This window comes from Phacochoerus africanus, chromosome 4, assembly GCF_016906955.1.
Source record: "Phacochoerus africanus isolate WHEZ1 chromosome 4, ROS_Pafr_v1, whole genome shotgun sequence".
Classification (NCBI taxonomy): Eukaryota; Metazoa; Chordata; class Mammalia; order Artiodactyla; family Suidae; genus Phacochoerus; species Phacochoerus africanus.
Window position 1 is genome coordinate 70,075,328 of NC_062547.1, and position 17,567 is coordinate 70,092,894.

General features: G+C 43.2%; 1 protein-coding gene across 11 annotated transcripts in view; it reads left to right on the plus strand.

Moving 5' to 3' along the window:
• The window catches only part of SMARCA4 (SWI/SNF related, matrix associated, actin dependent regulator of chromatin, subfamily a, member 4), a 93,697-nt gene that overhangs the window by 22,075 nt on the left and 54,055 nt on the right, over positions 1-17,567 (plus strand). For all 11 annotated transcript variants that reach the window (XR_007134462.1, XM_047777083.1, XM_047777085.1 and 8 more), the window contains 5 exons: positions 1,301-1,474; positions 2,638-2,805; positions 2,898-2,948; positions 8,488-8,618; positions 8,813-8,870. Coding sequence is in view for 10 of the 11 variants with exons in the window: in XM_047777083.1 (XP_047633039.1) it covers positions 1,301-1,474; positions 2,638-2,805; positions 2,898-2,948; positions 8,488-8,618; positions 8,813-8,870 (582 nt within the window). In the remaining variant the exon portion in view is untranslated. The remainder of the gene's footprint in view (positions 1-1,300; positions 1,475-2,637; positions 2,806-2,897; positions 2,949-8,487; positions 8,619-8,812; positions 8,871-17,567) is intronic.

Below are 17,567 nucleotides of genomic sequence, written 5' to 3' on the forward strand. Positions count from 1 at the left end.
CTGTCCACATGTCCAGGGTGTCAGTTTGTAAGCTGCTGAGCCTTGGTTTATCTGTCAGCACACTGTCTGTGTGTCTTTTCTGTTTGTTATGTCAGTATTCTGGGCATTAAAAATACATCAGGGGACAAAGCCAAATAGTAGAATCAGATGCGTGTATAACATGTTGGAAGTTAATAGGGTGTAAGGAAGCATGAAGTGAGGCTAGAGCGCGATGGAGGATGGTTCGTCTGGGAGGTCCTCCCTGAGCAAGTGAGCTCTGAGGCCCAAGGGAGGGAGCCACCAGACGTGTGTGTTTCCAGATAGAGGGGAAGGTGCAAAGGCCCTGGGGCTGGTTGTGTCCCACTGCTCTGTGAAAAGCAAGGATCCAGTGTAGTCAGTGGAGTGAGCGAGGAGGCGAGCAGGAGGTGGGGAGAAGGGGGAGGTGATGGGCAGAGCATGCAAGGCTTCCATGGGGCGAGGGGATGACTTGGGCTTTCACTCTGAATGAGATGAGAGCCCTGGAGGGTCCTAAGCAGAGGGAGTGATCTGGCAGAGGTTGTTACAAGATCAGTCAAGGAGACCAGAATCTCTCCTCAAATAGGATTTGGGTTGATTTTGTTGATTTATGTTTTATGAAGTTTTCTCCTATCAGTATCTATTACTGATATGGTTTATGATAACAAAAAAGTCAGTGCTCAGTGTTAGCCTCTGTTAACATTTTGGTATATATCATTCCAATCTTCTTTTTTCTTACATATAGTAATCACAAGTTAAGCAGCCACTTTTTAAAATAAAATACACATGTTGACCTGTTTAGAGTATTGTTGAAGCATGATTTTAGTGTCTACATTGTATTCCTTCTCAGTATGTCCAGCATCCAGTAATTTATGAAACCGTTTCCTATTGGGGGACATGCAGTATATTTTCAGCTTTTCAATATTAAAAATAACATTGGAATAGGCTTTCTTATACTTGAATTTGGGGGCCAGTCTCTGCTCTTTTCCTTGAAATAAATCCCTAGCAGTGGAGTGATTTGGCTGGCAGGCAGTTGTGTTTGGAAGCACTTGGCAAACAGTGCCAGGTGGTCCCAGCTCAGTGGAAGCCCTGTGGACTACCCCATCTGCTGTGCACGAGGAAAGGCCCTTCACGCCACAGGCCGGCATGGAGTTTTATCCCGACGCAGAGAATGCTGGACTTCATGGGCATAGGGTTGATGTGTTGTTTAGATTGTGCCCTCTGGGTTTTCACCAAGCTACCTTTGATGTTCGATGCAGCGACTCCTGTCCTGTAGTCAGTCTGCTCTATTGTGTGCTTCCTACAGGAATACCTCAACAGCATTCTTCAGCATGCCAAGGATTTCAAAGAATATCACAGATCAGTCACAGGCAAAATCCAGAAACTCACAAAGGCGGTGGCCACTTACCACGCCAACACAGAGCGGGAACAGAAGAAGGAAAACGAAAGAATCGAGAAGGAGAGAATGCGGAGGCTCATGGTACAATTGGCCTTTGTGACCCGGGTTCCTTTGTGTGTGTGTCTCTCTCTCACAAGCATGGGGATTGACTGCCCAGGATTTCACTGGGGTATTTTGCTGCTCAGAGTTAGAAGTGGGACAGAGGAAGAGAGGGCTTGGGTTTGGGAGTCCGAAGGACCTGTCAACAGACCTTTGCTGGGCCACTCCAGCCGTCAGTGACCACAGGTTTGCTGGATGCTCTGTGCTCTCTGGAAATTGGAGGTGGCAGCCCCTTCTGATGGAAGAGCCACTGAAGGTGTGAGGCCGACCTCCCGCCCACCCTTGCTGTCTGACCATGAGCCCTCGAGGGCTCTCTAATCAGGGAGATGGTGACAGACACTGCTGTGTGTCTGGTGCCTTGGTAGTAAGAAGGGCGCAGTCCCTGCCCTGGCAGGGGTCCTGCTGGCTCAGGAGATGCCCAAGCAAAACAGAGAAGAGTGTTTGGGGTGGTGAAAAGCTCACTGCAGAGAATGAAGCAGGCTGAAGGGGTGGGATTTGACCTGGTGGCATAGGCAGGGTGGGTGTGACCCACGAATGCAATGATCCAGAGGAAGCACCTCCCAGTGATAGAGGAGTCAGGGACAGAGACCAGAGGTGGGAGAAATCCGTGAGCAAGGCCCTGCCAGTGGCCCCTGAGCAGCATGGTCTAGGGCAGTATGAGGTCAAAGTCCTAAAGGCAGTCACATGGGTCCTTGCAGGCCATAGGGAGGGCTTTGGATTTAATTCTGACCATGAGGGGAGCCTCTGGAGGCTATAAGCTGGGAGGCGACATGATTCTATATATTCTAGAAAGCTGGGATTGGCTTGCTGCAGGGTCTGCAGGCGAGCTGTAGCTTGGAATAGGTAGAGAGAAGGGTTGGGATTCAGGAGTGTGTGTGTGGACAAAGGGGATAGGACTTTTAAATAGCTCATGGCAGGATTGTATCTATCTCACAGGTCCCTATGGACCTGACTCTGGGGGGGAATCGGAGAAGTCCCAAAGGGGAGCCAGTAAGTGTGAATATAGCCCAGCACCAGGCATGAGCTAAACCCCCAAACAGGGGTCTGGCTGCTGGTTAACAGCAACCCCATGGGCTTCTTGACTCTGAGTCGCCTGCCCTGGGGCCAGTCTCCCAAGCCCATACCATAACTGCACACTTCCACAGGCTGAAGATGAGGAAGGGTACCGCAAGCTCATCGACCAGAAGAAGGACAAGCGCTTGGCCTACCTCTTGCAGCAGACGGATGAGTATGTGGCGAACCTCACGGAGCTGGTGCGGCAGCACAAGGCCGCCCAGGTCGCCAAGGAGAAGAAGAAGAAAAAGAAAAAGAAGGTGCGCCCCGAGGTGGGACCAGAATGGCTGTGTTTGTGTGTGTGCCTTGGTCTCTTGGGGCAGGGAAAGACTGTGCCTCTCTTTTCTTCCAGAAGGCAGAAAATGCGGAAGGACAGACACCTGCGATCGGACCTGATGGTGAGGTGAGGAACCAGGGATTTCCTCTTGTGGAAATGCTGGCCCAGCCCCAGAGCTTAGGTCTATTTCATCTTTAAATTTTTTCTTTTTCATTTGAAATGATAAAAGTTTATGGAGATAAAATCCACATAGAATCCCTGCCACACCCCACCCTCCTCACTCCCACTCCCCAGACAGAATGTTGTTTACTGTTGGCTGTGTTTCCTTCCTTTTCCTATGCACGTGCTGTTATTTATTTCCCAAGTTTTTACTTTAAAATTTCAGGCTCACAGGAGAGGTGTGAGAAGAGCACAGAGAATTCCTGCATACTCTTCACCCTGCTTCCCACTTTTCACATAACCATCATGTTCCCCTGTTCCTCTTGCCAGTCAGATGCAGACATGATGGCACTTCACCCCTCTGTATGTTTCAGGGTGTACATCCTAAGCCTGTTTTTTTCCATAACTGTACCCTGATCAAAGCCAGGAAACGACACTAGCACAGTCGTGTGATCTAATCCATAGCCCTTGTTAAGGCCTCCAGCCTTAGTTGAGCCTCCAGCGTCCTTCACAGCAACAGAAAACCCTGAAGTGACGCAGTGTCCTCCTTTGTGCGTCACCTCGGATATGCGTGGCCTAGGTTCCTTTCCTCACTGGTGATGTTGACCTTGATCCTTTGGTGTTGGCTCAGGCATCTCTAACTGTAAAGTTTCGGTTTTTCCTTTCATAATGATTTAGTATCTTGTGGGGAGAGTGTTAAAATATGTAAACATACTGTAACTCCTCAAACTCCAACCAGTGCTTCATCATCTGTTGTCTTTGCCTGTATCAGTTTTTGCCATAAGGGTTACAAAATGGTGATTCCCCCCACCCCCATCATTCCTTCTGCATTTATTACTTGGCTTTCTACAGGAAAGAAAAGCTTTTCTTTCTTTTCTCTTTGGCTTGTGGGCCATAGTTTGCCAACCCCTGGCACTGACTCATGGATTCTTATTTAGTTTAATGGATTTGCTTGTTGGGTTTTTTTTGCATTTTTTTTTTTTTTGCCTTTTTGCCTTTTTGCCCTTTCTAGGGCCAAATCTGCAGCACATGGAGGTTCCCAGGCTAGGGGTCTAATAGGAGCTGTAGCCGCCGGCCTACACCACAGCCACAGCAATGAGGGATCCGAACTGCGTCTGCAAACCTACACCACAACTCACGGCAATGCCGGATCCTTAACCCACTGAGCAAAGTTAGGGGTTGAACCCGCAACCTCATGGTTCCTAGTCGGATTCATTAACCTCTGAGCCACGATGGGAACTCCATTTTGTTATTTATTTTGATGCTCAAATTGTTCAAGTTTGGGCCAGCAGGTGCCCCTTCACATTGGCTCCTGCGCCCTTTGATGTGTCCCCATTATTCTTTGAGGACTTTCTTTTCTGATTTCCTCGTATACTGAAACAGCCCCGGCTCATTTTTCTCCTTTCCCTCCCTGAGTCCTGGACTTAGCCACTTCTCCAAAGAGCGCTGTTTCCTTTCATCAGAGAAGAATATTTAGAAACCATTATCTGGTTTCTAAATTATCTGCTTATTGCTCCTGAGGTGTCATCACTTCTGGGCCCTCTTAGCGGAGAGATCTAGGAAATAGATTGCTACTTACATATATTAAAAACCTTGAGGTCACGCAGGTACCTCCAATTCTAATCCAATACTGCAGGGTTTTTTCCTTTTCTTCTTCCTGTCCATGTTATGATGGCCTCAAACCTGGCTCCCATCAGCCACTTTGTAGTCCCTGATTTGTATAATCCTAGAACATGCAGAAAGTACATTCAGAATGGCTAACATGTACCCCTGTGCAAAAGAAGCCTCTCAGTCAATGTTTATTTGAAGTTGAAAGTGTATGCGCCAAATACCGAATTTGAAAGGTGAGTTTACCCCATGTTAGCAGTTTACCCTGGGAGTTCCTGTCATGGTGCAGTGGTTAATGAATCTGACTAGGAACCATGAGGTTGCGGGTTGGCTCCCTGGCCTCACTCAGTGGGGTCAAGGATCTGGCGTTGCTGTGAGCTGTGGTGTAAGTTGCAGACACAGCTCGGATCCCACATTGCTGTGGCTCGGGCGTAGGCCAGTGGCTACAGTTCTGATTAGACCCCTAGCCTGGGAGCTCCATATGCTGCGGGTGCAGCCCTAGAAAAGGCAAAAAGACAAAAAAAAAAAAAACCAGTTTACCCTGTTAATGAAGTTCCCCTCACCCTTGTTGGTTTTATTTGTTTGTTTGTTTGTTTTAATGGCTGCACCCACTGTGCCAGACCAGGGATCAAACCTGTGCCTCTACAACAACCTGAGCCACTGCAGTCAGAATCTTAACCCTCTCTGCCACATTCTGAGCTCCTATTTATTTACTTCTTATTTATTTAGTATGTGAAATACTGGCCTGGTTCCCAAAGTCAGACTGTCCAGCACAGATAGTATGTGTGCTATCTCCACATACCCATCTTTTCCACAATATTCTTCTCTGGCTCTTGAAGGCAGCTCTTCTCACTTAACATACTTATTTGGAAGAAAGATGCATCAGAGTGAGATGTGTATATAAAAAGTCTTTCCTGTACCACCTTCCCCAAGCCGTCCTCAGTCCCACTTCCCAGAGGGAAGCCTTGGGTAACTGTTGGTGTGTTGACTCTGGGATCTTTTCTGTGCACGGGCTACTGCATGCCTAGCACTGTATCTTAGTCTTTTACGTTAGCTCTTGCACACTTGCCTTACTCTTTCTCATGTCACCCTGTTAGAGAGGTGGCTATTGCGTGCTTCTTTGAATCATAAATGCAATACCTCTTGTAGGAAAAAACCTTAAGTGATGACATGGAATGTGGACTTGTTCTCTCAGAAGCCTGCAGGTTGATCCCTGGTTGATGTCTCCTCTGTACCCTTCCAGAAACCTTTATACTCTTTGCTTTGTTTTGGGACCATTTGGGTCATTCTAGACATAGACTTTCCCTGCTTAGCAGGGCATCTTGGGCCACTTTCCATATCAGGTCATTCGTTCTATTTTCACATTATTATATTGACATATTAAAATCTCTTCCATTGTTCACATTGATAGCTGTTTGGGTAGCTTCCCACCTGAGCTGTTACAGGGATCCTGCACCAAGCAGCTCTCATGCACCACCATATACCTCCCCCCCATTGGTGGCTATTTCCCTTGTTTCCTGTTGCAGTGTGTTTTAATGAGCCTCCTTGTACATGGCCTTTTGATGCTCTCTGAGCTTGGGCTGCCATAATAAAACCCCATAGCCTGTGTGGCTCATACAACAGAAATACATGTTCGTATAGTTCTGGAGGCTGGAAATTCAAGGTCAAAGAGCAGCTAGGTTGGTTCCCAGGATGAGGATTCACTTCGGTGGTTATAGACTGCCGCCTTCTGGCTGTGTCCTCACCTGGGATGAGAAGACTGCAAGCTTTTTTTTTTTTCCTGGCCCCACTTGCGGCATGCAGAAGTTCCTGGGCCAAGGACTGAACCAGTGCCACAGTTGTGTAACCAGAGCCACGGCAGTGACAATGCAAGATCCTTAACCCACTGAGCCATGAGGGAACTCCAGAGCGCACAAGCACTAATGTTTCTTCTTACGGGGCACTAATCCCATCCTGAGGTCCCCACCCTTACGACCTAATTTAACCCTGATGAACCCTTAGTGGCCCCATTTCCAGATAGAGTCACATAGAAGAGTTGGGATGTGAACATATGCATTTTGGAAAAGACACAGTTCATTCCATAGCAGATGAACACTTTCTTCTTGGCCCAATTCCCAGAAATGAATGACTGTACTGAGTAACTCAAAAATATGTACTTATTTCACGTGATTTTATTTGAAATGTTAAATTGAAATTTTTAAGAGAAATGTGAGCTGGCATTTTCCTATAGCTCAAAGCCTTTATGAGGCCATTTGGTGAGGTCAAGGGGAAAGTCATATATCAGGAAAGCCTGGCTCAGAGAATTCCATTGGGTAATCACTGCCGCTCATCCTGTTTAGTAATGGGAAGCATCACTCGATGATGGCTATTGCTTGTCCTTGTTCTTGCCCAGTGTGTGTCAGCCTTGGCTGCACATCAGAATCACTTGGGGAGCTTTTAAAAAACAGGGAGGCCCAAACCCCACCCAGTGCAGTTTAGTCAGAATTCTGGGATGGGGAGGTCTTGCCGTCAGTATCCTAATCTCTCTCAGGAATGACGTAGGGGTGAAAGTCACTGATTGAGGCAGCCTGTAGAGTTCATTCGTGGCATGAGGGTTTCTGTCCCTGTCCATGGTGGGCTGCTTTGAGGGTGGGCTGCTTTAATGTGCGTAGAATCTGATCAACGTTGGGTCCGTGCTGATGACAAGTAACAGCTTTGGAGGGAGGCCTGGGAGGTTTGAGTTCCTGGTAGATGCAAACAAAGGTTTCTGTCCTCATTCTTGTCCTGAAGCTTTTCTCCAGGAAATGTGAAGGAGCCAATGAAGGGGGAAACATCATCCAACGTTGATATCTCAAAACAAGGAATTGAGGAATTCCATATTTGTTGCTAAAAGAAAGTTGTTTGATTTTTCAAAAATTCTAGTTGGCTGTTTAACAGAAAAGATTGAGGGAGTTCCTATTGTGGCTCAGCAGTAACAAATTTGACTAATATCCATGAGGATTCAGTTTTGATCTCTGGCCTTGCTTAGTGGGTTAAGGACCCAGCATTGCTGTGACTGTGGCTGTGGCATAGGCCAGCAGCTATAGCTCCAATTCGACCCCTAGCTTGGGAACTTCCATATGCTGTGGGTGCGGCCCTAAAAAGCAAAAAAAAAAAAAAAAAAAAAAAAGATTGAGCACCCTTGATGAAGTCCACAAATGAGGTATAAATGGAAAAAACCAAGGCCAGAACACTGGGAATAGTGTAGTCAATTCAAGTAGAAAAGGAGGGAATACATAAGTCCTTGCTTCTTTCTTTCTTTTTTTCCCCCCTTTTTTTGGTTGCACCCATGGCTTATAGAAGATCCTGGGCCAGGGGTTGAATCCGAGCCACAGCTACAACCTATGCCACAGCTGCGGTGGCACTGGATCCTTAACTCTCTGCTCCAGGCCAGGGATCTAACCTGCGCCTCAACAGCAACCCAAGTCACTACAGAGACCATGCCAGATCCATAACCCACTGCGCCACATGGGAACTCCAGTTCTTGTTTCTTAATGCATGTAATTGATCTAGGAGAATGTGGGAGAAACTAATATTGGTGGGTGCCTGTGAAGAGAGGAACAGGCTGGGGGATGGGGATAAGGGGTTCCATACTCTGTACTCTTTTGAATTTTGAACTGCATGAATGTATTACTCATTTGAAAATTGAAATGTATATACCAGTTACTTCAAAGAAATAGCTGTTACCAATGAGTTATACATTATAACTGAATTATTACCATGCAGTAAACCCATCTCCACATCCACTGGTCACATTTGCGTGCCATTTTCTGGGTATCGAGTTGGGAGGCCACTTCCCCACTTGACTGTTGACTGTGGTTAGCGGATGCTCAGGGTGTGAGCCCTACGAAACCTCAGGTGACATGGGTGACTCTTTCAGCCTCTGGATGAGACCAGTCAGATGAGTGACCTGCCAGTGAAGGTGATCCACGTGGAGAGTGGGAAAATCCTTACGGGCACAGACGCACCCAAAGCAGGGCAGCTGGAAGCCTGGCTGGAAATGAACCCGGGGTGAGTGGGGCTGTGTGTTCCAGTGGCATCCAGGACCCTGAGTTGCAGCAGTCGGCCCTATTCTTGGGGAGCTGACAGAGGGGGGTGACTTTGCTTACATTTGGAAACAGACCAGTTTGCTAAGCAAAGTGAATCCTGCTGGTTCTGGGAAGATTTATGTTCAAACATCAATACTTTTTTTTTTTTTTTTTAAGGTATGAAGTAGCTCCAAGATCTGATAGTGAAGAGAGTGGCTCAGAAGAAGAGGAAGAGGTAAGAGTCATTTCTGGTTGTCAAGGCCCTCAGTGCTGTGTGTAGTATGGACCCTGTCCCTGGGTGCTGTGCCTTCTCCTGCTCATCATGTGGGGCAGGAGCTGGGCAGGGGGTGCACGAGGCTGAAATGTGGTGCTTTAGAGCCATGCTGGCCAGTGTGGTAACCTCCTGCCACATGTGACTTTTTCCACTTTAAATTAACTTAAATGTCAGTATCCTCATTCTTATGTCCTCAGTCACACCAGCCACATTTCTGGTCCCCAAGAGCTCTCCTCTCCAAAAAAAATCAGTATGAAGATCACATACATGTTGGCCCATTATAATCTCTTCTTTAGAAACATTATAAATGGTGCATTTATCATGTGTATATCCTAAATCCTTTAATTATGCCGCATTAAAGTGAATTTCAGATTTTGTCTGGTTGATGAAGCTCTGATGAGAGCCTTGTTCCCCACGCTGTCCTGGGCAGCCGCCGTGGAAGGGTACCTCAGTGGGAGCCCTGGGGATGTAGTGTCCAAGGGCAGGTCTCCTTTCGCGTGGTTAGCATGCAGAAAGGATACTGGGGTGAGAGTGTCTTATAGGGCTTTTGAAAAGCTTTGCCACCTCCGTAAAGTTTTAATAGATACAGCTTTGGTGTTAAGGTTGAACGTTTTTTTTCAAGTGTTAATAACCAATTAGATTTCTTCTGTGAATGATTTGCTTCATTTGCCCATGTCTTATCAGTTGTGAGTGTTTGTGAACTGGATTTTAAGTGCTCTATATGTATTTGCCCCAGCCTGAAATTAGATGTGTTCACCTACATCTTAATCATAGTTTGTCCTATTTTCACTCCCCTCCATGTTACCTCTTCAGGGCATCTGGAATTCATTTTGTGTAGGGCATGAGATGGAGCCCTTTTCTCTCCCTCCCAGTGGTATTAAGCCAATTGATAGACTGTTACTCCATCCTTTCCCCTGACCTGTGATAATTTCATTTTTAAATTCATTTCATTTCATTTTAGTTTAATTTTTCTGGCTATACCGGCAGCATATAGAAGTTCCCGGGCCAGGGATTGAATCCAGGCTACAGCTGTGGCATTGCCAGATCCTTAACCCACTACACCAGGCCGGTGATCGAACTGGCACCACTACAGTGACGATGGATCCTTAACCTGCTGTGCCACAGCGGGAACTCTGACCTGTGGTCTTTTTAGAAACTATATTAGGTTTTTATATCCACTAGTGCCTTTTTAGGGCCACCTGTTCAGTTTTCATTTTATTTTAATTTTGAAAATTTACTTTTCTGATTTTTATTTATTTTTTAAAATTGATATATATATATATAGTTGATGTACTATTCGCTTTCTTTTAAAATTCTAATGATTCTTATACCAATAACATTTTGCTGTAATTTTTTAAACAGCTTTACGGAGATGTAATTTATATGCCGTAAAGTGCACCCATAGTAAAAATACAATTCAGTGATTTTTAGTGAATCATCGCTTTACACCAGATTTAGAACATTTATGTCACCCCAGATGTTTCCTCCCACCCCATTTACAGTTTTTTCTTGCTTCCTTCTCCAGCCCCAGGTAACCACTGCTCTGCTCTGTCTCTATATCTGCCTTTCTGGAATGTCACATAAATAAATTCAACACGTATTATTTTGTGTCTGCCTTCTTTTATGTGGCATTTCTTTGAGTTTTATCCATTTGTCTGTTTATCAGAAGTTTTGGGGGGTTTTTGTTTGTCGTTTGTCTTTTTAGGGCCACATCCAAGGCATATGGAGGTTCCCAGGCTAGGGGTCAAATTGGAGCTGTAACCACTGGCCTACACCACAGCCCCAGTGATTCCAGATCTGAGCCGTGTCTGCGACCTACACCACAGCTCATGGCAATGCCAGATCCTTAACCCACTGAGTGAGGTCAGGGATTGAACCTGCAACCTCATGGTTCCTAGTCGGATTCGTTTCTGCTGTGCCAGGGCAGGAACTGCAAAAGTTTGTTTTATATCGCTAATTATTGGAGAAATGCAAATCACAACTGCAGTGAGCTATCACCTCACATTGGTTAGAATGGCCATCATTAAAAAATCTACAAATAACAAATCCTGGAGAGTGTGTGTAGAAAAGGGAACTCTCCTACACTGCTGGCTGGTAGGAATGTAAATTTGTATAGCCACTGGAGAATAGTATGCAGGTTCCTCAAAATACTAAAAATAGAGGTGCCATTTGATCCAGCAATCCCACCTCTGGGCATATATCTGGACATTACTATAATTGGAAAAGATACATGCATCCCAATTTTCATAGCAGCATTATTTACAATAGCCAAGACATGGAAGCAGTGCAAGTACCCACTCATTCAACAAATGAATTCATAAAGAAGACATTGTATATATAATATGTACAATGGAATGTCACTCAGCTATAAAAAAAACCAAAAACGCAATAATGCGAGTTGCAGCACTGTGGATGGACCTAGAGACTATCATATTAAGTGAAGAAGGTCAGAAGGAGAAAGGCAAGTTCCATATGATTTACTTATATGTGGAAGGTAAAATATGATACAAATAAACTCATCTATGAAACAGAAAGAAACTCACAGACATAGAAAACAGCCTCGTATTTGCCAGGGGGTAGGGAGTGGGGGATGCAAACTGTTATATAGAGAATAGATAAACAGGAAGGTCCTATTGTATCCTGTAATAAACCACAATGGAAAAGAAAAAAAAAAAGAAAATATCCTATGCCTTGAGAGTATAGATTTAACCCTTATATGCGTATTTCCAAACGTAAACTCAGCCTATCGAAATTTATGATTAAATACATGCATTTTAATCTAAGTAATGTATACCTCAAAAATATTTTAAAAATGAATTTGGAGAAACCATTAGTAAGTTAAGATCTTAAACACTGTTTTATTCCTGAGTCAATCCATTGTATCGATACACCACACTTTGTTTATCCATTCACCAGTTGGTGGCCTTTTGTATTTTTTCCATTTTCTGCAATTATGAATAACATTACTGTGCAATTGTGCATTCATGTCCATGTGTGGACATATGTTTTCATTTCCCTTGGGTAGATACTTAGGAGCGGCATTGCTGGGTCATACAGTAAGTTGACGTTTACCTTTTTAAGGAATTGCCAAAGTGTTGCCTAAAGCGGTTGTACCGTTTGATAGGTTCCAGTTTCTACATTATCATTCTCAACCCTTGGTATATTATCTGTTCTTTACATTATACCATCCTAGTGAGTGTGTTGTGGTTTCTTACTGTGGTTTTATTTTTCATTTTCCTAGTAAGTAAGAATGGTGAGCATCTTTTCAAATGTTTATGCACCATTCATATATCATCTTGGGTGAAAGTTTATGGAAATTTGGCCCACTTTTAATTGAGTTGTCATCTCATCATTGAGCTATAAGAATTCTTTATACTTTTTTTAAGAGACCAAAGGCACAGCAGAATTTTTTGTATATTCTTGATACATGTCCCTAATCACATACATAACTTGTCCATATCTTCTCCCAGTCTGTTTGCCTTTTTTTCCCTCTCAGTGATGTCTTTTGAAATGCAAAAATGTTTCATTTTGATGAAGTCCATTTATTGATTTTTTTTTCTTTTATGAAGTGTGCCTTTGGTGTTGTATCTAAGAACTGTTTGAGGTCACGAAGGTTTTTCTCTTATGTTTTCTTCTAGAAGTTTTCTATTTCATCTCTTATGTTTAGGGTCATAGTTGATTTCTGAGTGTGGTCTGAGGTACAGGTCTAAGGGGTGTTTCAGCATACAGATAGTCTCTCAATCTACCCCCATTTGATGAACAGACCATTCTTTCTCCCGTTGAATACCCTTCATAACTTTGTGGGAAATCAGCTGACGGCAAAAATAAGGGTTTGTTTCTGACTCTTAATGTTTTTCTATTGATCTGTATGTCTATCTTTGTGCTACTACCACACTATCTTGATTATTGTAGCCTATGTTTTGAAATAAGGTAGTATACTCCAACGTTTTTGCTCTGTTGGTAATTATAAATCCTTTGCATTCCAGTATTCATTTTAGGATCAGCTCATCAGTTAGGCTTGCTGCGTTTGTGTTGAATCTATAGATCAGTTTTGGAAGTATCACATCTTAATATTTAGTCTGAAAATATGAAACATCTTTATTTAATTTGATCATCTTTAATTTCTCTTTGCAGTGTTTCGTAGTTTTCACTTTACAGTTTGTTTGTTTTAATGGCCCCACTTATGGCATATGGAAGTTCGTAGGCCAGGGATTAAATCCGAGCCGCAGCTGGGACCTATACTTAAGCAGTGGCAAAGCTGGACCCTTAACCCACTGTGCGGTTGGGGATTGAACCTGTGCTTCGACAGCGACCCAAGCTACTGCAGTTGGATTCTTAACCCACTGTGCCACAGCCAGAACTCCTCACAGTAGTTTTTGCTTTGGGGGGCAGGGGTTCGTTAAATTTATTCTTAAATATTTTATGCTGCTGTGAACAGAATTGGTTTTTTTTCTTTTTCTTTGTAGGACTGCACCTTCGGCCTATGGAAGTTCCCGGCTAGGGGTCAAATCAGAGATGCAGCTGCTGGCCTATGCCACAGCTACAGCAATACCAGATCTGAACTACATTTACAACCTACCCTGTAGCTTGCAGCAACACCAGATCCTTAACCCACTGAGCAAGGCCAGGGATTGAACCAGCATCCTCATGGATACCGGTCAGGTTCCTAGCCCAATGAGCCACAATGGAAACTCTTGTGAGGAGATTTTTTTTTTTTTGTCTTTTGTCTTTTTGTTGTTGTTGTTGTTGCTATTTCTTGGGCCGCTCCCGCGGCATGTGGAGGTTCCCAGGCTAGGGGTTGAATGGGAGCTGTAGCCACCGGCCTACGCCAGAGCCACAGCAACGCGGGATCCGAGCCTCGTCTGCAACCTACACCACAGCTCACGGCAATGCCGGATCGTTAACCCACTGAACAAGGGCAGGGACCGAACCCGCAACCTCATGGTTCCTAGTCGGATTCGTTAACCACTGCGCCACGACGGGAACTCCGAGGAGATTTTTAATTACTAATCCAATTAGTTATTATAGATTTTATTCACAGTTTTCTGTTTTTTGGGTCAGATCTAGTGATTTGTTTCTTTCTAGGAATTTGTCCATTTCATCTTAGTTATTTGTTGGCATAAAGTTAGTTACAGTAGTTGTTATCATATCTCAATGGGACTGGCAGTGATATCTCATTAATTGCTAATTTTGGTAATTAGTAATTTGTCTTTCAGTTTTTGCTAGTCAGTCAACTCTTTTTTTTTTCTTTTTTTTTTTTTTTTTGCTTTTTAGGGCTGTGCCCACGGCATATGGAAGTTCCCAGACTAGGGGTCGAATATGAGCTACAGCTGCTGGCCACAGCCACAGCGACAACGGGATCCAAGCTGCATCTGCCACCTACACCATAGCTCACAGCAACGCTAGATCCTTAACCCACTGAGCAAGGCCAGGAATCGAACCTGCATCCTCATGGATTCTAGTCGGATTTGTTAACTGCTGAGCCACGAAGGGAACTCCTTCTATTTTTGATTGCTAATTTAATTCATTAGAATGTACTTTATATGATTTTAGTTTTTCAAAGTTTATTGAGAGATTTTATGGCTTAGCTTCCTGACAAATCTTACATGTACTGTTGAAAAGATTTCTGTAGTCTTAGAGTATGTATGGTAAGGTATTTAAGTTGAGATGGTGTTAGTTATTCTAGCCAGGTGTATGTATGTGGAGTTTTATCTAGTTTTTCTACCAGTTGAGAATAAAGCAGTAAAATCTCCAGCTGTTTTTGTTGAATTGTGTATTTCTTATGTTTAAGTTCTGTACTTATTGCTTTGTGTATTTCGATGCTTTGTTGATAGCTATACTTATCTTCCTGATGTCTGTCATTATTAAGTATCTGTCTTTAGTAATATTTCTTGTTTTAAAGTTTGTTTTGTTCAATATCAGAGTGAGTCACTCCAGCTTTCATATGGTTACTATTTTGCAGGGCATATAATTTTCCATTCTTTTATTTTAATCCTGTCTGTTCATTAGAATCTGACATAGCAGATAGCTAGATCTTGCTTTTTTGTCTTGTATGACAGTGTTTGCCTTTTGATTGAGTTTTAGACTTCGCATTTAATGTAATTATTTACATAATTGCGTTCACTGTTGCCATTTTGTTGTTTCTTTTCTTTGAGCTTTTTTCCTCCTTTGCTGCTTTCTTTTGTATTATTTTCTTATTTTACCATTTGATTTATTCTGTAGGTTTTAATTTTTACTGCATTTTAAAAGGTAATATTGTAGTTTCTGGGGCTTACAGTGTGCATCTTAGTTTATCACCATATACTTCAGGTTAATACTAACTACATTCTGGTAAAAATGGAAATTTTAAACTAGCATAACTACATTTGCTCCTCTTCCTTGTTCTGTTATTGTTACATATGTTACCTGTATATGTTATAAACTGACAATACATTCTTCCATGCAACCAGAGATTTTAATATTAAGTGAAAAATCTTTTTCAGAAGGAAAAAAACAAATACCATATGCCACTTATATGCGGAATCTAAAATATGGCACAAATGAACTGTGTACAGAACAGAAATGGACTCACAGACATAGAGGCTATTACATTTAGAATGAGGTCCTATGGTATACCACAGGGAACTATCCAGTCTCTTGTGATAGACTGCATGGGAAAAGATAATATGAGAAAAAGAATATGTATATGTATATATATGACTGGGTCACTATGCTGTACAGCAAAAATTGGCATAAACATTGTAAATCACTGTACTTCAATAAAAAAAACCCAGTACCGTCTTCTAATTAATATCTTACATAATCTTACTGCTTAGTCTTATAAAATTAGAAGAAAAGAAATAATATATTTATTGAGTTCTTTTATATTGATAGATGCACTTACCATTTCTGATGTTCTTTATTTCTCTTTTATGGATTCAAGTTACTATCTCCTATCGTTTCCTTTCAGCTTGAAAGACTTCTTTGTTGACAACAACCTCTTTCCTTTTGAATGTGTCGTTCTACTACTTTCTGATCCCTCTTTTCAGATGAGAATTTAGCCACTAGTTGTATTAATGTGCCTTTGTATTTGACAGTTCATTTTCTCTTTCTTGCTTTTTTAAAATTTTAAAAAAATTTTTTTGTCTTTTTGCCTTTTCTTGAGCCGCTCCTGTGGCATATGGAGGTTCCCAGGCTAGGGGTTGAATCGGAGCTGTAGCCACCGGCCTACGCCACAGCCACAGCAACGCAGGATCCGAGCCGCATCTTCAACCTACACCACAGCTCTCAGCAACGCTGGATCCTTAACCCACTGAGCAAGGCCAGGGATCGAACCCGCAACCTCATGATTCCTAGTCGGATTTGTTAACCACTGCGCCACGACGGAAACTCCTCTCTTTCTTGCTTTTGAGATTTTCTCTTTGTCTTTGGCTTTTAGAAGTTTGATTGTGAATCCTCCCTTTATATTAACTCTCAGTGTTTGCTTAGCTTCTTGGCTGGGTAGTTTCATGGGCTTTTTTAATCACATTTGGGCAGTTTATCATTTCTGCCTTAATATTTTTTATTTGTTGATTCATTCTCCTTAAAAATGGTTTCTGTTTTTTCTTTGAATATATATATATTTTTTTCTTTTTAGGTGCCACACCCTGGCATAGGGAAATTCCCAGGCTAGGGGTTGAATCGAGCTATAGCTGCCAGCCAACAAACACCACAGCCACAGCAATGCGGGATCCAAGCCTTGTCTGCGAACCAGCATTCTCATGGATACTAGTCAGGTTGTTTCCACTGTGCCACAATGGGAACTCCCTCTTTGAATATATTTAAAATAGCTTTGAACCTATTTATAGTAATACGTGCTTGGGAAATTGTGTGCTAAGTCCAGCAACGTCTGGCAACAGAGACAGGCTCAACTGACTGCTTTTGCCCCTGAGTTCTTATCCTACTTTCCTCCTTTTGGGCTTGTTTTTTTTTTTTTTTTTAATTGCCATGTAGACATCACAGGTTTTGTTGTTCTTTCTTTGGCAGCACCCCCAGCAAGTGGAAGTTCCTAGGCTAGGGATTGAACCTATGCTGCAGTCACAACACCGGATGCTTAACCACTAAGCCACCAGGGAATTCCATGCTTGTCTTCTAATGTCTAGTGAAAGCCTATTTCAGCCATTCTGGATTCTGACTTTCACCCCTGTGGTTTCTTTTTGATGTTATTGTTTGTTTAGTAAATTATCTAGGCTGAATCTCTGGTATTGTTTCCCCAGGGTGTGTGTGGCCTTTGGTGTCTGTGCTCAGTTTATTTTTTTGTTTTTTGTTTTTTTCATTTTTGGCCACCCCGAGGCATATGGAGTTCCTGGGTCACAGATCAGATCCATGCTGCAGTTGCAGCCTAAGTTGCAGCTGCAGCAGCACCAGATTCTTATTGTGCCAGGCCGGGGATGGACCCTACATCCCAGCACTTCAAAGACATCTCTGATCCCATTGCACCATAGCGGGAATGCACTCATTTTAATTTTTAATCCTGACTCTCTAAGAATGGGCCTCATCTCTTTGGGCAGAGATTATACTCAGCCACCTGGAGTCAGGCTTGCTTCTGCCAATGAAGCAATGAGTGCAGAACATGTTCCAAGTTTTGGCCATTTTTGAGTCTCCCATGGCTTTTACTTTCTTCTGGGCCCTTTCTCATTT